The 24,748-nt window shown below is 42.2% G+C and overlaps 1 protein-coding gene across 1 annotated transcript in view; it reads right to left on the bottom strand.

Annotated features, from left to right (window-relative positions):
• gabbr2 (gamma-aminobutyric acid (GABA) B receptor, 2) overlaps positions 1-24,748 on the bottom strand; it is a 694,367-nt gene that overhangs the window by 265,386 nt on the left and 404,233 nt on the right. The window contains exon 4 of the mRNA XM_078422928.1: positions 16,502-16,672. Within this exon, the coding sequence (XP_078279054.1) occupies positions 16,502-16,672 (171 nt within the window). The remainder of the gene's footprint in view (positions 1-16,501; positions 16,673-24,748) is intronic.

The following is a 24,748-nucleotide window of genomic DNA, read 5'->3' on the forward strand; positions in this document are numbered from 1 at the left end:
TGTGTCGGCACAGAGGCTGGAAGACATGCTATGAACCCATAGAGGCGGGCTGTGGAGGCTTTGCAGGTCACTCACTCTGCAAAGTCCTCAACCAATTGGGCATTACGGGGCTGGCAAAGAAGAGGGCCATTCAATCCGCAAGCGAAGCTGCAGAGAAAACCACTAGATGGCTTTGGATTAAGAGGCCTGATCCGTGGGCAGTTGCTGCTGGGACGCAAGTCGGGCCTGATCAACCCCGGCTGGGTCGCCTGGGCGAGGGTGTCTGATGTTGTGAGACCCGAAAACACCCGATGACCCCAGGTCACATCACTGAGGATGCGTCCCAGTGCATCCAGAAGATGTATCTTGTACATCATCCTAATACATGGTGGTGATGTAGAGAGTAGCACTAAGTGTACGGTTAGAAAACATATAGAATTCTAGTGTTTCACCATTTTGTTTTGAGGCAAATTGGTCAGAATTCTTCAAACTGATCTCAAAAGGTTAAAGTTATGAATGAATAGATTAGAGTAATTTTATCAGATGTACATTAGTGATTTTTTGGTGGACACGAGGTGCCTGTTGCTGTTGATGGCAGATGGTCATTCTATGGTGCTTAAGGTATACAAGCGCCTGATTGCCTTACTCAATTAATACATTTTATTTTCATTTTAAAATTTTGGTAATTGTTTTATAAAATTTTTAAAAATTAAGAAATTGAAAATCGACTTTTTAACTTTTTAAAGGTGCTAATATGCCAGACAGTATTGTCAAAAATAGTCTAATCAAAGAAGGAAAACATGAGAATTCAATGGGAAAAATGTCAAATTTCCTGAATATAGTTGACCACATATGTAACTATGTTACAAACATATAATTTCAGCTAAAAACAGAAAATACCAGATACACTGCGCAGGTCAGGCAGGAGTGTTGGAATTCTGGAGCTCTGAAATTTGGAATCTATCAATATCGTAAAGGAAGAAAATAAGGAGTTCTTTGTTGCAGCCCTGTAAAAAATGAAGGATAAAGTGAAGTAGTGAAATAGCATGAGTGCTTTTGCAGACAAAACGTGGATGTCAAGTCACAAAAAGAACAATTTCAATTTTCTGCTTGGATCAATTGCATTGCAATTTATTTCCAATACTGTAATGCTTAGATTAATCTTGATCTTTTCTTAAATTTGTGCTTTATTGAACTGCTCAGAGGTAACTACCAAGATTCTCCTGAATGGGGCCTGATGCCTGGAATCCCAATGCCCAACATCTTCCATCTCCACATCCAGAAGGTCAAGTTTCATAGCAGTGATGCTCCAGGAAGCAACAAACAATGTCGCTGAAGGACCCTGGATCTCAAAGACCTGACTACTATTCTTTCCTCAAATGTTGTCTGCATCCAACAGCCATCGTGCTTTTCATTTCCAACGAGAGAGCATCTAATCATATATGTTTGATGGTGGTCTACCCCAACAGCTGCTGACGACCTTCTACCGCTGCACCATAGAGAGCATCCTAACGCATGGCATCCCTGTGTGGTACCTCAGCTGCACGGAGGCAGAAAGGAAATCACTACAGCGGGTAGTCCATAGAGCTCAGAGGGCCATCGGAACACAGCTACCAGACTTGGAGGGCATCTACAACACACGATGCCTCAGAAAAGCCACCAGCATCCACAAAGACTCTTCACACCCCTGCAACAGTCTGTTCGAACTCCTTCCATCGGGCAGACGATACAAGGCCTTCTATGCCCGCACCTCCAGACTCAGGAACAGCTTCATCCCCAGGGCCATAGCTGCTATGAACCGGTCCTGCTGAGCCGGATGGCCACAACGCATAGATCAACTTGCACTTTACCCTGTCCAAAACTGTTACAACTGTTTCGTTTCGTTGGGTTGCTGCTGTCTAAATTACCTAAATGATTGCATCGTATGGGAGGCGCATTCCCAATCTCGTTGTACCCCTGGGTACAATGACAATAAAGATATATTGTATTGTATTGTATTGTATTTTATTGTGAATGGTCATACAATCAGTTGGACTCCTATCCCCAGTCTTTTGGGGGTCATCAATAAACAGAAAATTAACAGGGAGAGTAAATAATTTGGCTAGGTATCTTGCAGTGAGCGATTCACTTTCTGATCTGTCAACGCATTTCCAAAATCTACAAGACCCAAGTCAGATGTGCGACAGAATGCTTTCCACTTGCCTGAATAAGTGGAGCTCCAACGACACAATAGATTCAACTGCACACAGGACAAAGCAGCCAGATTCATTTACATTCACTCCATCACCTAAATATTCATTCACCCCATCAATGTTGTATCATGGGTGCTGCATGCACTTCCAAGAAAATGCTTTGCAGCTACTTGCATAAGACTCAAAGACAGCATCTTCCAAATCCATGATCTCTACAACCAAGATAGACAATGGCAGCAGGACTGTGAGAAGCCAACTACCAGTGGTTTCTCCCCAAGTCACAAACCACCCGACGCCCTAGGCCATAGATTACTGTAGTGCGAGTGGAGGTCGATTGGTCAGTTGCAACTTGTGAACATAGCTGAGATGGCTTTACAACCCCTGGGAGCTATCCTACTGCTCCAGAGGACAAGCTGATAAGGATATCTGAGAACAGATATCCTATGCAGAAATGTAGACAGGCATCCTGATAATCACATGATGAAGAGTTAAAGCGTTTATGAATGTCAGAAAGATTTTGAAGGAATGAAAGAAATGAGTACGAACAGGAAAAGCAAATGGCTTACAGCCATAAAGCCAAAGCAATATCTAAGAAATATTGGTGTATTATTGTCATTAGTTCTATATTATCCCATTTTTTCAAATACTCACTGCATACGAGGGGCAATTTATACAGGCCAATTAACTCCAACTGGAAACCAGAGGACCCAGAGAGAAATCATGTGGTCACAGGGAGAACGTTCAAACCCAATGAAGATAGCATCTCAGATCAGGAACAAACCTGGGTTTGTTGAGCTGTGAGACGGTGACTCTACCAGCTGTGCCAGTGCTTTCTGAGCACTTTTTTTAAAAGCAATTGATGCTTTCTGAGAGCAATTAACTTAAAATGCATAACTTTTATTGTTTCCATGGTTTCCCGTCTCTCTTTATTTAATAGATTTAATATCTATGCCTCCCACAAGTATTGGTCACTACGCTCTAAAACGCTGGTTATCATATCATATCATATCATATATATACAGCCGGAAACAGGCCTTTTCGGCCCACCAAGTCCGTGCCGCCCAGCGATCCCCCTACATTAACACTATCCTACACGCACTATGGACAATTTTTACATTTACCCAGCCAATTAACCTACATACCTGTACATCTTTGGAGTGTGGGAGGAAACCGAAGATCTCGGAGAAAACCCACGCAGGTCACGGGGAGAACGTACAAACTCCTTACAGTGCAGCACCCGTAGTCAGGATTTCCTCCAATATCTTACTGTACTTACAGTAGGCCATAACGGATTCCAATTCTATCATTCTCCCGTGATCACATTAGTCTTATGCTTTTATCCAGAAATGTTTTAAACGTATCACCAAATAATTTCATTTGTTTCTGCTCATTTCATTTTACATCATCACTATAGTGAGCTTTGATTTCTTCACTTGTCCTACTGCCAGGCTTTTGTACTGAGCACTAATACACCTTCTGTCATTTATTAATTAGAGTTATAGAGTTAAACAGCATTGAAACAGGCCCTTCAGCCCAACCTGTCCACGCCATCCAAGGTGTTTTCCGAAGCTAGTCGCAACACCTGCATTTGGCCCACATCCTTCACAAGCTTCCCCTGTTCAAATGTAAACACAAAGTGCTGGAGTAACTCAGCAGGTCAGCCAGCATCTCTTGAGAAAAAGGATGGGTGACTTTTTGGGTCGGGACCCTTCCTCAGACTGAAAGTAGGGGGAGAAGAGCTGGAGGCGAGAAGAGACCAAGACCAATCACGGCCAGCTACAAATAATCTCAGGTAGGGTGGTGCCATGGTGGGCCCATTGTTGGCCTGGGAAGGTGTGATCACAAGACGGATACAATGTGGAGAGCTGAGGCACTAGTTAAACAACTAGGTGGGAGAAAGGGGGCAAGGAGGGAGGGGAGGAAAGTGTAGGTAGAAGTTACTTAAATTTAGAGAATTCAACATCCATACGGTTGGGTTGTAAGCAACCAAAGCAAAATATGTGTTGTTGTTCCTCCAATTTGTGTGACTTGATCTGTTCAATTGTCTTTTAAACATTGTGAATATACACGTTATATTGCATTCCCTATACCCTCAACCCTTTGTGTGAGAAATCACGTCCCTTGGGTCCCTTATAAATCATTACCCTCTCACTTTAACCTACATCCTCTAGTTTTAGACTCACCTACCCTGGAAAAAAAAACCTGTGACTCTCCATTTTATCCATGCTACTCATGTATTGTATAAACCTTTATAAAGTCACCTCTTATCTCCAAGAAAATCAGCTCTTGCTTATTCTGTTTCTCTTCAACTAAAGCCAATCAGACCTGGCAACATCCTTGTGAATCATTTCAATACCGTTTCCGGTTTAATTATATCCTTCCTATAATGTGGCAACCAGAACTGCATGCAAAAGTCTGAGGCAGTCTCACCAATGTCCTATACAACTTCACATGACATTCCATCTCTGGTACTCAATGTCCCATCCAATATAAGCATTCACGCCATAAGCCTTCCTCACCACTTTGACTACCTTTATCGTCACTTTCAGAAAACTATGTGTTTGTAGTCCTATCTATACAACACTTCTCAGGGCCCTGTCACTTAGTTTGTAAGTACTGCACTGGTTCCATTTCCCAAAATGCATCACATTGCATTTGAGTTAAGTGCCATCCGTTATTCCTTTGCTCGCTTTCCCAGTTGATCGAGATTGTGTTACAACCTTAACAAATCATCTTCACTTTCCACCACACCACCAATGTTGGTGTCAACTACAAATTTACTCATCATGCCACCTACATTCTCATTAATATATATAAGCAAGAGGGGACATCACTGGCGGCAGGCCTCCAATTTTAAAAACAACCCTCCACTCTTGCCTTTCTGGACTTTTTGATGGTAAGACGGTCATTGATTGGGCAGATAATAATGATTGGGTCTTGGACTTCTGCAGCGATGTCCTCAGGCTAGGATGATTGACTCTGACAACCATAATTAGTGTCTCTTGTGCAAGGCATAGTTTCAACCACTGGAGTGTTCTCCTTTGATTTCTGTTTTATTCAACGGCCTTGAAGTCATTCTACTTCAAATTCTGCTTTGGCATCAAAAGCAATCTTTATCACCTCAGCTCTGGAACTGTCGGTGAACAGAGCCTCAGCCTCGATTCCCATTGAGTACAAACTTGCGAAGACATTTGCCTAAACCGTAAGAGTAATTACTTTTACCTTAGATTTGCTTTTAAACTTCTTAACAAGAAATCTTTAGATGACACGCAAACTCGGGAAACATGTTAATACAAGATCAATGATTCTTCGGAACACATTTCTTCCCTTGTCTTTCATGACAGGGAGAGAAGATAAAAATAGCTCACAGAAAACCAAAGGTAAACAATTAAAAAGAGATCAGTTGAAGCCGAAACTGGAATGTTATATATGGATCAAAAAAATACATTAAAAGACATGTAAATAAATTGTTTAGACATTCTCACAAAATCATGGTTATGGGTTAATTGGATCTTATTCTTAAAATTGGAAAGCAAACCTTCGTGAATAACAGCAAGCTTGACTAGAAATGAACACTTAGTTTAGCAAAGATGCATTGGACTTAAGATTTTTGTTAAGTTTCTTGAATTATAGAGAAGGCAAGCACCTTTGAAATTGTTCCAATAATATTAACAGGATGGGTGCCTTCTGTAACCTTCACATATCTATAGTCAAAACGAAAATGTAAAAAACAGAGATTGACAAAGCATAATAAATTTGACAAGAACTGAGAACATACTAATTTTGGCTTAACACTCTGGTTAGTTCAAAGAAAAGAAGAAAAAAATCAGCAAGCCTGCCAGCTGTTTGGCTGGGTAAAACAGAGTAAAAAATGTCTTGATTATGTTGTAAACTTAGGTTAGTTCATAGCAATTCTTTGATGACTGCATAAAGTGATTTCCTTTTGGTCAATTGCATCACCACAGTATAGTCTGTCATCAAGGTGTGTAATAGAGCCTGTTTTTCAACTGTAATTTGGAGGTCCTAAAAGGTGGAAAGTGAAAAGTACCTGAAAAGTGACTCCAGGCACAGTTAGATTGATTACCAATGCAGCATATGAATAAAACATATTTCTTCTACTATGTTATCATTGGTCTTGTGCCTAATTAAAGCACATTGCTGTGCAGTTGATGGGGTTAAAAGTGGGCATTGATGTGCTGGCTCAAAGTCACTCTGCTTCTGTCAGCTGCAAATCTATCTCTACTGACTTTTCAGCTGCTCAAGCTCATTGTTCCTGCCTTAATTAAAATGTAAAAGTTGTGGATCGTTGATGTAATGAGTGCAGCCTTAGAATTTGCTACGTGACTAACATCATGGCAGGAACTTTCCCAGGAAATCAAATGCAAAGCAGCAAATTAGTCAGAACGAGGTAAAATATTGATGTTATTATTTGTGGAGTGCAGGGCGGTATCCAGAGAAGAGGGATGAGCTCTGTAGCGAATTCCTGGGATGGCGAGACTGACATATGATGAAAGAATGGGCTTATAGAAACATAGAAAGTAGGTGCAGGAGTAGGCCATTCGGTCCTTCGAGCCTGCATCGCCGTTCAATATGATCATGGCTGATCATCCAACTCAGTAACCTGTACCTGCCTTCTCTCCATACCCCCTGATCCCTTTAGCCACAAGGGCCACATCTAACTCCCTCTTAAATATAGCCAATGAACTGGCCTCAACTACCTTCTGTGGCAGAGAATTCCACAGATTCACCACTCTCTGTGTGAAAAAAAAGCATTCTCATCTCGCTCCTAAAAGACTTCCCCCTTATCCTTAAACTGTGACCCCTTGTTCTGGACTTCCCCAACATCGGGAACAATCTTCCTGCATCGAGCCTGTCCAACCCCTTAAGAATTTTGTAAGTTTCTATAAGATCCCCCCACAATCTTCTAAATTCCAGCGAGTACAAGCCGAGTCTATCCAGTCTTTCTTCATATGAAAGTCCTGCCATCCCAGGAATCAATCTGGTGAACCTTCTCTGTACTTCCTCTATGGCAAGAATGTCTTTCCTCAGATTAGGAGACCAAAACTGGAATTTATATTCACTGGAATTTAGAAGGATGAGAGGGGATCTTATAGAAACATATAAAATTCTTAAGGGATTGGACACACTAGATGCAGGAAAAATGTTCCCCATGTTGGGAGAGTCCAAAACCAGGGGTCACAGTTTAAGAATAAGAGGTAGGCCATCTGAGATGAGGAAAAACGTTTTCACCGAGAGAGTTGTGAATCTGTGGAATTCTCTGCCACAGAAGGCAGTGGAGGCCAATTCACTGGATGTATTCAAGAGAGAGTTAGATTTTGCTCTTAGGACTAACGGAATCAAAGTATATAGGGAGAAAGTAGGAACAGGGTACTGATTCTGAAACACAGACAAGCAAATGTAATGTATGGTACTATTGCCCGATCCCCTTACATTTGAATGACGAGAATTTGAGGCTCTGGTCAGGAAAAAGGAGGCATGGGACAGGTATAGGCAGCTGGGATCAATGTTTCAATGATTTCTTTATTGTCACATTTACCAGGTACAATGAAATTCCTTTTTTTGCATCCAGCTCAGCAAGACTATCCGAGTATATCCCAGTACAAGTGCATCCCTGAAGGAGTTTTGGGAACTGAGGAGCCAACCTTGACAGGATCTTGCTCAAGGTGATTGGAGAAGGTTGTTTGCTGGCAAAGGGACATCCTAGGAGAGTGGGATACTTCTAAAAGTGTGATGCCAAGAGTTCAGGACATGCATGTTCCTGTTACAGTGATGGGCTAGACAGGTGAGCGTAAGAAAGCCTGGATAACAAGAGAAATTGAGGCTCTGACCAGGACAAAGGGCCAGGTGTCGGCAGGTGGCATCAATCATATCATGGAGATTAGGGGACTGTGGAGCACACTGAGGAAGGAAATCTGGAGGGCAAAAAAAGGGGCAGCAGATAGTTCTGGCAAACAATATTGAGGGAAATCCAAAGAGATTTTAAATATTTTAAGGCAAAGAAGGTGACTAGAGAGAGAACAGGTCACCTCAGAAACCAATGAAGAAAAGGAATAGATGTCGTTGCAGACTAGAGATTGAAGTCTGAAGAAGGGTCTTGACCCAAAACCACACCTATTCCTTTTCTCCAGAGATGCTGTCTGACCCGTTGAGTTACTCCAGCTTTTTGTGTTTATCTACGGTACAAACCAGCATTTACAGTTCTTTCCTGCACAAAGAAGTTGGGGTGTTAAGTTCCAGTTCTACAAGGCGTTGGTGAGGCCATGTTTGGAGTATTGTGCTCAGTTTTGGTCACCTGGCTATAGGAAAGATGTTGTTATGTTATAAAGATGCAGAGAAAATGTACAAGGATGCTGCCAGGACTTGAGGCCTGAGCAACAGGGGAGATATTGGCCAGGCGAGGACTTTATTCCTTGGAGCACAGGAGGATGAGGGATGATGCTATAGTGTATAAGTTCATGAGGAGAATAGATAGGGTAGATGCACAGAATATTTTACCCAGAGTAGGGGAATCAATAACCAGGGGACATCGGCTTAAGATGAGAGGGAAAAGATTTAATAGGTACCTGAGGGGCAAAGTTTCAGAAACATTGCAAGTACATGGACAGGATAGGTTTAGAGAAATATGGACCAAACACAAGTGGGACTAATGTAGATGGGGCACGTTGGTCAGCATGGGCAAGTTGGGCCAAAGGGCCTGTTTCCATGCTGTATGACTCTCTACGGCAACTTTTTCGACAGAAGATGGTGGGCATATCGAACCACAGGAAGTAACTGAGGCAGGCACTATAACAACATTTAAGAGACATTTTGACAGGTACATGGATAGGAAAGATTTAGCGGGATATATGGGACAAATATGGGCAGGCGGGACTAATGTAGATGGGATATCTTGGTCAGCATGGGCAAGGTAGGCTGAAGTGCCCGTAGTCATGCTGTATGACTGACTATTTGGCAAGACATGTTCTAGTTTAGTTTAGAGATATAGCATGGAATCAGACTCTTCAGCTCACCAATGATAGACACAAAATGCTGGAGTAACTCAGCAAGACAGGCAGCATTTCTGGAGAGAAGGAATGGGTGATGTTTTGGGTCGAGGCCATTCTTCAGACGGACTTCAGAGGGGAGGGAGATGGATAGATAAGGAAGTGTGAAGGTGTGAAAACAGGACAAAGGGAATGTAGATCAAGGAAAGTGTTAGAATAGATCATTTTTAGCTGGGAAAAGGTAACAGCAAACAGAGATAAAATATAATCGGAGACAGTAAGACTTGTCAGAGAATGGGGAATGGGGAGGGATGGTGAGAAAGGGAAAGCAAGGGTTACTTGAAGTTAAAGAAGTCAATGTTCATACCACTGGGGTGTAAGCTGCCCAAGCAAAATATAAGGTGTTGTTCCTCCGATTTGTGCTGGGCCTCACTCTGACAAAGGAGGAGGCCCAAGACAAAAAGGTCAGTGTGGGAATGGGAGGGGGAGTTAAAGTGTCCAGCAACCGGTAGATCAGGTCGGTTCAGGCGGACTGAGCGGACTCAGCTGTGCCGAACCTGCGCTTGGTCTCGCCAATATACAGGAGTCCACACCTGGAACAGCAGATACAGTAGATGAGGTTGGAGGAGATGCAAGTGAACTTCCGCTTCACCTGAAAAGACTGTCAGGGTCGTTGGACAGAGTCGAGGGGGAAGATATAGGGACAGGTGTTGCATTTCCTGTAGTTGCAGGGGAATGTACCTGGGGAGGGGGTGGTTTGGGTGGGAAGGGACGAGCTGACCAGGAGTGGAGGAGGGAACGGTCTCGGCAGAAAGTGGAAAGGGGTGGAGATGGGAAGATGTGGCTCGTGGTGTGATCCCGTTCGAGGTGGCGAAAATGTCAGAGGATTATGAGCTGTATGCGACGGCTGATGGGGTGGAAGGTGAGGACCAGGAGACTCTGTCCCTGTTATGACTGGGGGGGAGGGGGAGCAAGAGCGGAGATGTGAGATATCGAGGAGACCCTAGCTCACCAGGTCCATGCCAACCATCGATCACCCATTCACACTTGTTGTTCCATGTTATCCCACTTTCTCTTCCACTCCTTTCACACTCGGGGTAATTTACAGAGGCCAATTAACCTACAAACCCGCACATCTTTGGGATATGGGTGTAAACTGGAGCACCCGGAGGAAACCCATGCGGTCACAGAGAGAACGTGCAAACTCCTAACAGATCAGAATTGAACCTGTGTCTCTGGCACTGTGAGGCAGCATGTCTACCAGCTGTGCCACTGTGTTATCACATGTGGAAATAACAAAATAAGCTGGATGGACTTGAATACACTCTTTCAGAGTGATGACATTTTCATTAGCAAATTAACTTATTGACATAAGCTTAAAATATATACCAATGACAAAACTGTTGCACTATTTCATCTGATGCTGTTCTAAACTGGTGAGACCAGAGAAAGAGTTACCTGGACAGAGTTTGTGCTGATTTAATCCTTTGTCCCGCCCCCCTGACATCAGTCTGAAGAAGGGTCTCAACCCGAAACGTCGCCCATTCCTTCTCTCCTGAGATGCTGCCTGACCTGCTGAGTTACTCCAGCATTTTGTGAATAAATACCTTCGATTTGTACCAGCATCTGCAGTTATTTTCTTATACTAATCATTTTCAACAGCTTTCAAGTAGATCAAAGGTGTAATAGTGATTAATACATATGAAATAAAGCCTTAGATCTGCTTCTTGATTCGGAGTTGCATCGAGTATTTTTGTGTTTTAAAGAGTTGGGAAAATGAGGCTTGTGTTAACTGTTTAGGATGAAAGTAAAAGTGTAACAAATTGGCATGACAGCCTTTGAAAAGAGGTGCCAGCTCATTTAGAAGAGATCGTCAATCTGCTCAATTCTGACAGCAATCATTGCTGTCCTCCAGCTGTTTCGGTGATTGGTAGCCGCAAATCACAATGCAAAATAAAATAATTTATCTTTAAGATACTGACGGGATGTAACAATACCAATTGACAGCTCAAAACAGATGGTTATCTTGTATGGGTAGATGTGTTGCAGCTCCCTCCTTTACCAGAGTTTGAATAGACGGATAGGAACTAAATCAATTGCTGAACTGTCTTGTTTATTTTTGGCGGTTTGATTTATCACTCTTCCTTTAACTTGAACATTTTAACTGAAAACTGATGCAGATAGATGGCAAAAGTGACATTGTAAATACTCGGTAGGAGAGCGTACAGGCTCCCAAGTCTTAATTAAAAAGAACACTTTGATCTCAGGTTTAATTCGAATTGTCGTGTAGTGTATCTCCAATGCATATTGAAAAACATCGTTTCAGTGCTTCTACTCTCCTAAATCTAGGCTTGAAATTTGTTTTGTTCAAGTTCACAATATCATTACCCTGTAGTAACAAAGAACTGCAGATGCTGGTGAATACACAAAAGGACACAAAGTGCTGGAGTGACTCAGCAGGTCACAAAGCATCTCTGGAGAACATGAATAGGTGATGTTTCTGGTTGAGACCATGAAGAAGGGTCTTGACCCAAAGCTTCACCTATCTATCATTACCCTGTTGACGCACTCCACTGTCTGACTTTATTTGATATCATTACAGATTTATTATACTTATTTGGAAAAGCAGAGCTTAGTTCAACTTGTATACATCTGGCAACTGATGCTTTTTTCTGGCTTTTTTGCCAAGCGGCAGTATGTGTATCAAGTGCAAAATGGAACTACAAATACAATCTTAGCTGACTTCAGAGGAGTAGCCTGGCACAGGAAGAGAAACAATTGCAGGTAATTGGATGGATAAGAATAGTATCAATCCCATCAAGCTGGATTGTGATGAAGAAGAAAAAATAGTGTGGTCTCCTATGACTAATTCAACAAATTGAATCGGAAAAATCCAGATGGTTCAGAGCACGTTTTTCTCCATGGGATATTCTGGTAAGGCTGATAAGAGGCATTTTTCCCCCAATTCCTCCTTCGGCTGAGGCTTTCACCATTTGGTGATCCTCATGTTGGGATGTTAACTGATGGCTTTCGTTCATTCGGGGTCAAATTAGTTTTGTAAAAGACTCTACATTCACATATCTTTTTTCTTCATTATTTTATACAGCTTTTTTAAATGGAGGCACATCAGTCAGCCTCCAGTCTTTCAGAACCTCATTTGTGCCTTCATATATCTAAGCCACGACTCCTGCAATTTATTCTCTAGTTTCCCAAAATGTCTTTGGATATATCTGATCAGCAGGTTTATGGACCTTCATACATCTTATGATGTCCAGCACCTCCTCAACTGTAAGATCGCTATCCTCAAGACATCACCATTAACTTTCCCAAAGTCCATGGGGGGGGGGGGGGGGGGGAAGGGGAGGACGGGGGGGGGGGAAGAGGGTAAGAGGGGGAGGAGGGGGAGGGGGGGGATGGGGGGAGGAGAGGGTGCTGCACCAATGCAGGAGAAGTTTGGGCCCAACGGGTCCACTTGGTCTAGTTTAATCTATATTTCCTGCCAGTATTGGACTTCCTAAAGTGCATCATCTCACACTTCTGGATTAAATTCCATCTGCTACCAATCACCCAACTTTCCAGCTGATCCATATCCTGCCGTATTGAGTCAACCTTCTTCACCTTCTGTGGACACGCACGCGCATGCACGCGCGCACACACGCACACACACACACCCCAAAGGTCCCAGCAACAATCTGTGTGATATACTACTTATTACAGAAAAACACGCTACCAACACAAACCTCTACGTCCTATCAGCAAGCCAAATATGTATTCAGTTTACCAAGCCTCGGATCACTTGTTGTTTAACCTTCCTGACCAGCCTACCATGCAGGATCTTCTCAAAATCCTCACTGAAGTCTATGTACGCCACATCTACTGCCATATTTAATGTTGAGGTTCCTCCTCAAAGATCTCACATTTGTCAGACATTATCTCCCCTGCACAAAACATACTGACTCTTCCTGGTCATTCCCTGCCTTCCCAAACAAATATAAATCCTGTCCCTTGGACTCTTCTCCAACAGTTTCCCTACCACTGAGGCAAGACTCACTGACCGATAGTTTCCAGAATTATCCCTTTACTAACGAATTGTATAAGGGGAGAATATTAGCTATCCTCCAGTCTTCAGGCACCTCATCCATGGCTAACAAAGATGCAAACATCATTAGGGTACCAGCAATCTCCCCCCTTTGCTCCCTTAACATTCTGGGATAGATGCTGAGAGGCCCTCTGGATTTATCTATCCTACTGTGTGCCAACATTTCTAACACTTCCTTCTTAGATGCTGAATTCATTTGGGACCTCACTTGTAACTCAGCAATCCCAGTCATCATCTGGAGAATCTGCTCCACCATTCAACAAGAGATGGCTAAGCTTTTCCATCACAACGTTCCATCACTAACCTTACATATATATAAAATATCAAATATTTGTGGTCGATGAATATGCAACTGAATCCATGATTTAGACGCCATAGTTTGTATCTGGGCACTTTTGTGAGTACCGGACCAGAAGCCAGGTGTCAACTTGCAGTAAATAAATGTTTCTAACATGTTTGTTACTGGATGAGTACCAGATGACTGAACTATTGATCTAGAGGTTGATCAGGTCAATTTAAATTCAAATAATCAGATAAATCCAGCATTTGGGGGGAGAAAAAAAGCATCAATAATGAAATGAACTCATTACACTATCCTAAAAAAACATCTAGTTCATTTTTGTCATTCAGGGAAAGTAGTCTGATCTCACCCACATGCCACGCCAGACCACAATGTGATTAACAAATCGTAGACCACGGAAATAACTCAGCAAGCCACTCATTTAGGTTCTTGCTATACGTTGGGTGACTAAATATGGTGTTAATATATCCTCATGCCTTTGAGTTCCAATTCTAACATATAGCCAAAATGACCTCTTGATCCTTGTAGCTATTTTCATGGTTTTGACTTTTGTAATTATATCTCAATCCAATCAGCAAAGCTCGATCGTATTTGCATAAATAACAAGCTTCACCATATGGTATCTGGATTGCGAGTCGATGATATGCACACTTGAATCAGGATCTTCACAGGAAACAAATTATGCACTACATCATCAGGCCCTAATCTGCAGCATGAATGATTACTGGATCTGAAATTTGAAGGCTATGAAAGCCAGTCGTGACAAAATTCCTTTGATTTGAAGTAGATGCTTTAAGACTGCAGGCAATAACTTACTTTGGTTCCATCACATTTAATGACGATCACGGGTCAGGTTGCATTATCGCCTGCCAGTGGGTCCATAGAAAACTGTTGCCTATCTGCAATGCACACATCTGCACTTCCTGAAACTTGGTGTCAATTTGGTGTCAATTTGTAAGTGACCTTCAGCATTCTGGCAGCTTTACCCGATGTATCCGACACAATTCATGAATGAGATTGCTCATCCATTGAAACAAGTTGTGCTATTTTTTTCAATTTTAGTAGTTCACTATATATTTGTATTAACAAATTAATTATTTTAACAATTTTAATATAAACTTGTTTAAAGACACCATCTTTAAACAAAAATTATATCGATTTCAATTGTTTCCAAATGTCTTTTTCTCAGTTGGTACTATCATTGAACATAGACCCTAAAACAAGAACAACAAAGGAACAGATCCTTCGGCCCACAATGCCCATGAAGAACAGAGTGACAGATTAAACTAATCTCCTCTGCCTGCATACGTTCCATATCCCTACATTCACTGCATATACATTTGCTTATCCAAAAATGCACAACCATATCTACCTCCACCATCTCTCCATGCTGCCACCTCTGCGTAAAAAAAACTTACCTCCCCACAACTCCTTTAAACTTTTCCCCTCTTACCTTAAAGCTATGCACTTGAGTTTTTGATAATTGCAGCTTGGGAAAAACGTTCCGACTGTCTATCCTGTCCATGCCTCTAATAATTTTATACACTTCTACCAGGTCTCCCCTCAGCTTCCTTCGTTTCAGAGCAAACAATTCTACAATACCACTGGGTGTCAGGGCACTGCTGGGGACAGAGCTTCAGGAGGTGAAAACTGACCTTGCAATCTCTTCTGCTCACAGGATAGTCTTGGAACAAAGCCCACACAGTTATTGGAAGCTCCTATCTGCAAGGGCAACTGCGAATGCAGGGCTGGTATAGGGGGTAGTGGAGGTGGAGCATCAGATCAAAGACTGCCTGCTCTAACAACACAACTTTGCACTGTAAACATTTTCCACCCAATACGCATGAAAGTTGTTTTAATTTACACTCAATTGCTGAGCACGTTTTTTTTTTCTCTGTCAAATTATTCCTGCTCTTTACAAAGATAGTTTGTAATGTTGATTCATGTTAATGCAGTTCATTATCTGACAGACATAAGCATTTACCAGATACACGGAGGTCATTCTGAGGAGTCAGTGATGTGTTCAAGATTTATTCAAATAAAATTCAGCTATTTGCAGAACACAGAATAATGCATCTAATAAGTTTCACTGCCAGTGCCAAGCTGATGTAATCAAATCACAGATTTCCTGTGGTGTGCCCTGTGTGGATCCTTCTGATTTATCAGTGATGATCCTATCTTGCGTCATTCAAGGTAAATTGAATTGAAATAGCTGTTAAAGATTTGGAGCAGAGATTGGTTGTGTCACAGCTGTTTACAAACATTAAAGGAAAATTATCCGAGCAGATTAAGATTCACATGTCTAAGTGGTTTATCAATATTAATTAGAGATGGATATCAGTAAATTCTAATTAAACACCTTCAAGCTGGTTGCTTTCTTGATCTACTATAAGGCATTATCAGAGCCGCCAGAACTAGGCTGTCTTCTTGGTTTGTGAATGTTCTTGAACAATAGTCTCAATTTATTAATTATACAATGTTCTTCATGCTCCAGTGGTCTGTTGGCACACAGTGAAATGTCACACATGAATAAAACACCAGTCATCACCATCGAAATGGATCCCTTGAGGGGATTAACATCTGTTGAGGAATCTGTGGTATGTCTTGATTGGCTCTTGGTACGTAATAGTTAGCTATGATCTATTCATTTCACCAATCTTTATGTATATTTTTCCTTCGAACCTAGTTACACTATAACATCAGTGGTGGAGAATGGCAAACAACAAATGGAAGAGACCACTGCAGGAAGTAACAAAGTAAAAATAAAAGGTTTTGTTCATGCAAGGCTTTGAGACTGCCTCACTTTTATGAGTAAAGAATCTTCCAGTGATAACAAGAAATCTCTCAACACTTTTGATGCCGGTGGTGAGTTTTGCAATATATATTTATCCTTCAATGTTTAAATACACAAGTAAAGAAGTCATACCTCAGAGAACCGTTGTACATCCTGGGTCAAGGTCCCCACCCGACGCCAATGGAAACGCTTGAGGAACTTGACAACTGCGGGATTGACTGCATTATCAGATGGAACAGTTCGGAAGAAATAGGGGTACTTCTTCTTATCGGCTAGGACCGGGGTGGTTGCAGCAAACGAAAGCTGTAAGAAATAAGAGATATTGTCAATAATTCAAAGGAAGCAATCTTCCTATTATATACATATTACAGCTCAGAATCATATTTTTTAGAAACTGAAACTGACAGCTGTGAATGGCACTGACCAGTAAAAATATCATGAAGAGACAAACTCAACTCACTGAAATTATCAAACTTAAAAAATACATTTTCATTGTCAAAGTGTGTGTACTTAAAATACATTGCCTTTAACCTATACCTGCAAACTTACTAACCAAAGGAGCATGTCAAAAATAAATTACATTTCCAGGTTTAAACAAATATGATTTTGATATTGGATCATCAATTTGTATTTGCAGTATGATTATTAAGTGAACTGTGCTGTTTCAGTAACAGCTGAGAGATGAAACAATGTACAATATATAAACAATAAAGAAGCAACACACGGAGGCACAGTGGTAGAGTTACTGCTTTATAGCGCTTGCAGCACCGGAGGACCGGTTTTGATCCCGACAGCGGGTGCTGTCTGAACGGAGTTTGTACGTTCTTCCTGTGACCACGTGGGTTTTCCCCGAGATCTTCAGTTTCCTCCCACACTCCAACGACATACAGGTGTGTAGGTTAATTGGCTTGGTATAAGTGTCAAGTATCCCTAATGTGTATAGAATAGTGTTAATATGCGGGGATCGCTGGCCGGTGCGGACTCAGTGGGCCGATGGGCTTGTTTCTGCGCTGTATCTCTAAACTAAATAAAATAAACTACATGTGTTCAAAGGAGTAGGGAGCCTGTCAGCATTAATGCTGAGGCTGAAATACTTGTCGAGAATGTGACATTATATCTTACAGCACCTCTTTGTCAAAATCTAATTAAGTGATGATGCAAAAAAAATGGTAAGGAAAATGGAGTTATCGACTTTAGAGGCAATTTTCTGACTTAGTCATGCACGTCAGAAATTTGGACAGTTATTTCAAATTTACAAACCAAAGAACCAGCTGACAGTGAACATCCGTCTGCATTCTGATGAGAACTCTCAGAGGGGAAGGGATGGCAAATGGTTAATAAATTAGAGTGGATTCAAGAAACCCGAGTGTAACCGGAAGGTTAGTTTAGTTTAGATTGGACACGTTAGTTCTTCAAATAAAAACTGATCAAATGTTTATGAAGTGCAAATTGGAGGCAATAATTTGAAAATGGCTTTAAGTAGGGAGACTTTTTTCAGTGCGTATATATTATAAAATCTAAAACTTACTCTCTGTTTTTCACAGTGTCAGGGGAAGAATGAATTCTCCTAGTGCCAAAGCTCATCGGAAGGACCACAAAACAAAAATGGTCAAGTGTTTAATTGTCATATGGACTGCCAACAGAACAATGAAATTCTTACTTCTTGCAGCACAACCGGCCCATAACAATGCAATAACACAGAGATAATACATAATGATCAAAAAATAGAATACATTAAAAACCATAATACTAAAGAACCATAATAATGCAAAAATTAATGTCCATAGCGAAACCAAGGACAGTTTCACTAACCCAGCTTCATTGCTGCTCAGGTTGGTGCTGTGTAGTGGTCAAGTCCCTGATGACTTACAATACAATACAATACAATACAATATATCTTTATTGTCATTGTACCCAGGGGTACAACGAGATTGGGAATGCGCCTCCCATACGATGCAGTTTACTGTTGACGCAGTAAAATGCCATTGCCAATAAACTAAGGGTGCCTTCCATATCCACATGTCTTTATGGTGCCTTTAATTTGAACAGAGTACCAGGAGCCTCCTTGAATTGAAATAGATTCCACCTATTGCAATTGCCTGTTCTTTTAACAGAACCTTCTCTGGAAATAAAAGTGGTATATTTTTCCATTATACATTAGCGCACTGCTGAGCTTTCACCCCATAAAATACTGATTCATCACAGCACTCTTGGCCCTTCAGTCTGAACTCCCACAAGCGTTAAAGAGGCTCTTCAGGCTACACCTTGCTGTGCTGCATGCCAGGAATCTGGCACCAACCCCGGCTCTCCCCATTGCTGCCAGCTGCCGTGTCAGAAAGCTGGCAGGATTCACTGACCACAGCTGGCACTCCTGCAGCAATGAATTGATGTGGAGAGGTCACCTGGTGAGGCTGGTGTTGGACAGACTGATTGGGAGGGGCGGGGGGAAGGGGGAAAAGGGGGGGAAGGGGGGAGGAGGGACTAATTGCAGCTGCTCAGCACTGAGGTATGAGCTCGGTGAGTGGAAATCGTAGTTTCAAATTGACAACGCAGACAGTAAAGTATGGAAGACCCTGAGCTGAGGAGAGATTTCCATGCAAACAAAGAGAGGAAGGCAGCAACCTTCATCACCTCCATCAGGAGTGACAGTGAGGGACACTGCAAGAGCCAGGTGTCCTGTCAACACATGGCGTTGGTGGTGAGCTGTGACTTGCACCCACACTTGTTGAGGCCCACACAGGCAGCCTGTGCACATGGAACTGGGACAAGCCATTGGTGTGGAGGTGCCAGCAGGTACTAGGTTACTGGAATAGAAGCATGAAATTGAAGCAAAATTATGAATTTCTATCTGAATAATATTACATTCACACTGATTCCATTAACATCCCAAGTTCGAAGCAGGGTGTAAGTTTTTTGCCCCGTTTTCCTGGCGGAAGGTTGATAAAAAATTCCGAAAAATGGTTGCAAACTTTCATGATAATTTTACCAGTCATATTTTTCAACTTGATCGAATATGTGTGTTAAGGATCTTGAACAGACCTTTGTCGAATAACACCTATTAAGAAAAATTACTATAAATCTGAATAATTTATGCTTGTGCTTCACTCGGCTTTCTCCAATGCAATCAGGAAGATAAATTGTTTGCTATTTGCCTATTAACAGTATAGATTCTTGGAATACAAAGCTTTAAGTAGAATACTTTATCTAATTAGACCCAGGCACGATCAAGATTTTAACATTAACCCCAGAGGCAGTTGTCTTTCAGTGTTGCAAAATTGAATCGAAACTGGAAAAATAAGATCATTCCGTAAAGATTAAATAGCTCTGTCACAGTTCTTCAGTCACCCAATCAATGGCTGCCAATTAGTTTATTTAACTGCTGGTTTATGGATTTACTTGGCTATCAAGTAAAACTGAAAGCACCTTCCTTCTGCCTGGGTGCACGTTTACAAATTGTTATTTCGGATTAGCACCTGAGCTCTTAAGCAGGCTGAAAAATTATCATTAGTCCATGATAATTCTCAACTTCAGTGTCCCGCAAGGCTGCGTTCTTACCTTACACCCAATACCTCCACAACTGTGCAGACAAATTCTGCTCTAACTCCTTTTTCAAGTTTGCATAGGATTCCACCGTAGTGGGAAAGATATTTGAATTTTTCAAATGACCTTCCACAAAACATGGTGGCCGTTTGGCAACACAGTGGCGCAGCGGTAGAGTTGCTGCCTTACAGTGCTTGCAGTGCCAGAGACCCAGGTTTTGACTACTGGTGCTGTCTGTACGGTCTCCCCGTGCCCACACGGGTTTTCTCCGAGATCTTCGGTTGCCTCTAATCCTTGACTTTAAGCATTCATTTTCTTTCCCACTGCTATCCAGGTCATTCACAAATGATTTCACAGAAGACTTGTAATTTATCTGGAGTGTTTCTATTGTCTGGTTACTTGAAATGATATATCCCCCCCCCCTCCTCCCGTCTAAAGCTGTGATAGACACAAAGTGCTGGAGCAACTCAGCAGTTCAGGCAATGTCTCTGGAGAAAAAGGATTTTAGGTTGGAACCCTTCTTCAGACTCTTTAATACCATTCCTACCCCTTCCTTTTCTAATTGCTTCATGTTTTCAGACAATATAATGTGAAATATATATCTCTTTTCATGCTCAACATAGAGCTAGGTTTCAGTGACAGTCAAGACAGAGACCCTTTCATATACATGTGTGATTTTAATTCCCATTTTTGATTCGTCATATTAATGTGCATTTATGGAAAATGTTTTCACTGGACATTAAAACTAATCTATCGTTCCTTCTTATGCTGTTTCTCCTTGCACTTTTAACTCATCATATTTCATTTTCTCTATCTATTTTAACACTATCTATTCAGAATATCTGTAATCTAGATTTGACTTTCATTTAAAAAAAAAACATCTTTAATTTAGTCATTTATAACATTGATATTTCTGCCCGTTCACTCCTTTTACCTTTGTTATTGGCTAAGTATATTTTTTTACAAAACTGGAGACATTGCAGAGATATTCACCAGGATGTTGCGTGGATGAAAGGACTGTAGCTCTGGGGGGAGGTTGGATTTTTTGTTTACCCTGCAGCTGAAAGGGTGATGTGGTGGAAGGAAATAAAATTGAGGGGAAAGCTTAAGTAGGTAATTAAAATCTTTTTCCCCTTGGTAAGGGTATCAAAAACAAGAAGGCCGAGGTTTAAGATGAGAGGAAGATTTAAAAGGGTTCTGAGTGCAGATATCTGGAACATGTTGCCAGAGGAGATGGTGGAATCACACACAATTAGTAGATTAAAAAGGCATTGAGACGGACACTTGTGCAAGCAATGTACTGTAGGTGATGATTCTATTGCAGATAAATGGAATTAGTGCAGATGAGCAAAAAGGTCGGCATAGACATGGTGGGCCAACAGATGTTGCAACTCTTTGACCGTCTATGACACATTACAGGTATAACCATTGAGGAAGAGATAGTAGAAATCTAGCAGATCTCCCCTCTCTTGTAACCTGCCTGCAGGCATGCTGCGGTCATAATTTGTTGCACTCAAGCATGCCCTGTTTACACATATAACCTCTAGAAATCCACATCATTGATTAATTTACTTGAGTAAGCTTTGGTCATCACTGACAATAAATGAACACATTTGAACAAACATTTAAATAAAAAGCTTTCATTTCATGGTTTTCAATTTGGGCATTTCAAATCGAAAATACAATCAAGGTAATTCTACAAAATCAACTCACTCTGCTCTTTGTGTAGGAAAGAACTGCAGATGCTGGTTTAAATCGAAGGTAGACACAAAATGCTGGAGTAACTCAGCGGGACAGGCAGCATGTCTGGAGAAAAGGAATGGGTGATGTTTCGGGTCGAGACCCTTCTTCAGTCTGAAGATGCTGCCTGACCCGCTGAGTTACTCCAGCATTTTGTGTCTACCTTCACTCTGCTCTTTCATTTACAATGTTCAATATCCTTTATTTTACCTTTGATATTCTTGTTTGAATCTACTTTTCTTTTTTGTCATGTTCTTGTCTTTTTTATTTGTACTGGTTTATTTAGTTTTCTTCCATTCCTTCAAGTAGTCACAGAGGAAGAGCCCAAACAGCAAACACAAGTAACAGAGGATTCAGATGAGTTGCTTAATTAGTGGGAAGCTTAATGTTAAAATATTTTAAAATGGAATACAGTGCAGGCTGGTAATTTAAATTAAATAAGGAAAATGCTGAAAACTACACAGCAAATCAGATCTGCTAGATTTCTCCAGTTTCTTCCTCAATGGTTATACCTGCAATGAGCCATAGAGTCAGAGAGTTGTGCAAATCGGGCAAGATATGTGGTGCGAGATAACATTTCACATCACATTATCAAGGTGCAGTGGGGATGGCATTTAGGGTAGTGGTATGCTCCTCCAACGGGATGTGGGACAACACTTGCTAATTACAGCTCTTAATGGCCGCATGAGGAAACTGGAGTAGCAGCTGGATGACCTCCGGATCGTCCGGGAGACAGAGAGCTTCATAGATAGGATCTTATCGAGGTATACAAAATCATCAGAAGAACAGATTGGGTAGACGCACAGAGTCTCTTGCACAGTGTGGGGGAATTAAGCACCAGAGGACATAGGTTTAAGGTGAAGGGGGGAAAGATTTAATAGGAACCTAAGAGGTTACTTTTTCAAGCAAAGGGTGGTAGGCATATGGAATGAGCTGCCAGGGGAGGCAGTTGAGGCAGGTACTATCGCATTGTTTAAGAAACATTTAGACAGGTACATGAAAAGGACAGGTTTGGATGGATATAAGCCAAATGCTTGTGGGTGGTGCAGTGTGGGCAATTTGGGCTGAAAAGCCTGTTTTGACAACTCTGTTTTAGAGGTAAATGGTTCCAATAGATTTGTATCTCTAACTATTCCCTTTACCTTTGCCCAGAGGTCACCCTTCTACTTTCTGACTATGCTTTAGGTATGACCACTATAAACTCCTATCTCCCTACCTTCTATCTTAGAACCCGGGGGTCTTACCTTCCGCGCCCTTGATGTCAGCTGCAGGAGACATCCCCCTGGGGAACGAGGGCTGAAGAGGGCCAGGTGTGGAGAGGGACAGTGGATCGCTGGACAACCCAAATGGAGGTGACAGCTGTAACAGGCCTTTGTGGCCGGCTGCAGCTGGGACTGTAAAATGGAGCCAAAATGGCACCTCTCGCATATTGACTCGGTGGGCTGTTCTGTGCAATCTGCACTAACTGGGGTGATTGTGCTTATGTACTAGGATAGTTTTGCTGAGCTGCATGCAAAAATTGTATTTCACTGTTCCTGGTACATGTGACAATAAAGAAACCATTGAACCATTAAACATCCCTTCCCAAACTCGCCCAATAGAGGTTATTCAAGCTCCCCTGGTAGCAGTACATATCCTTATTGTCCAGCACGTTCTGGGCTTTTCCGATGGGTTGCAGGGTAACTACTTATGCAACAGGTTTGCACACAACTGCAGAAATAATGGAGCTGAGAATATGTTGCCAGTTAATTTCAATTTCTGCCGACAGGTCAAATACCACAGATAACCACAATGGCGTCAGTGATTGTGCCGCCAGATAATTTGACAGAGGTTCTCCCACCGCAGATGTCAAGCTCGACAAGACACTTCGAAAGTCAACATGCAAGCTGATCAACAGTCTGCAGAGTCTTACAGTCAAGTCAAGTCAAGTTTATTTGTCACATGCACATACACGATGTGCAGTGAAATGAAAGTGGCAATGCCTGCGGATTGTGCACAAAAATGAATGACAGTTACAGCATATAAATAAAGTTAATACAGAGAAGACAAAATTTAGTCCCTGGAGTTATAAACGTTAACAGTCCTGATGGCCTATGGGAAGAAACTCCGTCTCATCCTCTCCGTTTTCACAGCGTGACAGCGGAGGCGCTTGCCTGACCGTAGCATCTGGAACAGTCCGTTGTTGGGGTGGCAGAGGTCCCTCATAATCTTACTTGCTCTGGATCTGCACCTCCTGATGTATAGGTCCTGCAGGGGGGTGAGTGTAGTTCCCATGGTGCGTTCTGCTGAACGCACTACTCTCTGCAAGGCCATCCTGTCCTGGGCGGAGCTGTTCCCAAACCAGACTGTAATGTTGCCGGACAGGATGCTCTCTACAGCCCCAGAGTAGAAGCAATGAAGGATCCTCAGAGACACTCTGAATTTCCTCAGTTGTCTAAGGTGGTAAAGGCGCTGCTTTGCATTGCCCACCAGTGCGGCAATGTGCGTTGCCCATGTCAGATCCTCTTTGATGTGGACTCCCAGGTATTTAAAGCTGATCACCCTATCCACAGTAGACCCATTTATTTCCAGTGGCGTGTACGTCCTTGGATGTTGAGCCCTTCTAAAGTCCACAATCAGCTCCTTAGTTTTTTTGACATTCAAGAGGAGGCTATTGTCCCGACACCAGAGTGCCATATCAGCCACCTCCTCCCGGTAGGCCTTCTCATCGTTGTTGGAGATACGGCCCACCACCACAGTGTCATCAGCAAACTTGATGATGGAGTTTGAGCTGAACCTGGCCCCACAGTCATGTGTGTACAGGGAGTACAGTAGGGGGCTAAGGACGCAACCCTGGGGGGATCCTATGTTCAGGGTGAGGGAGCTAGATGTGTGTTCCCCCATCCTGACCACTTGGGGCCTGGCGGTGATAAAGTCCAGGACCCAGGCACACAGAGGGGTGCTAAGCCCCAGTTCCAGCAGCTTCTCAGCCAATCTGCTGGGGACTATTGTGTTGAAAGCTGAACTAAAGTCAATGAACAGCATCCTGACATAGCCCCCCTGGCTGTCCAGATGAGAGAGAGCGGTGTGCAGAACCTGGGAGACCGCATCATCCGTGGA

Source organism: Rhinoraja longicauda, chromosome 2, assembly GCF_053455715.1.
Source record: "Rhinoraja longicauda isolate Sanriku21f chromosome 2, sRhiLon1.1, whole genome shotgun sequence".
NCBI lineage: Eukaryota > Metazoa > Chordata > Chondrichthyes > Rajiformes > Arhynchobatidae > Rhinoraja > Rhinoraja longicauda.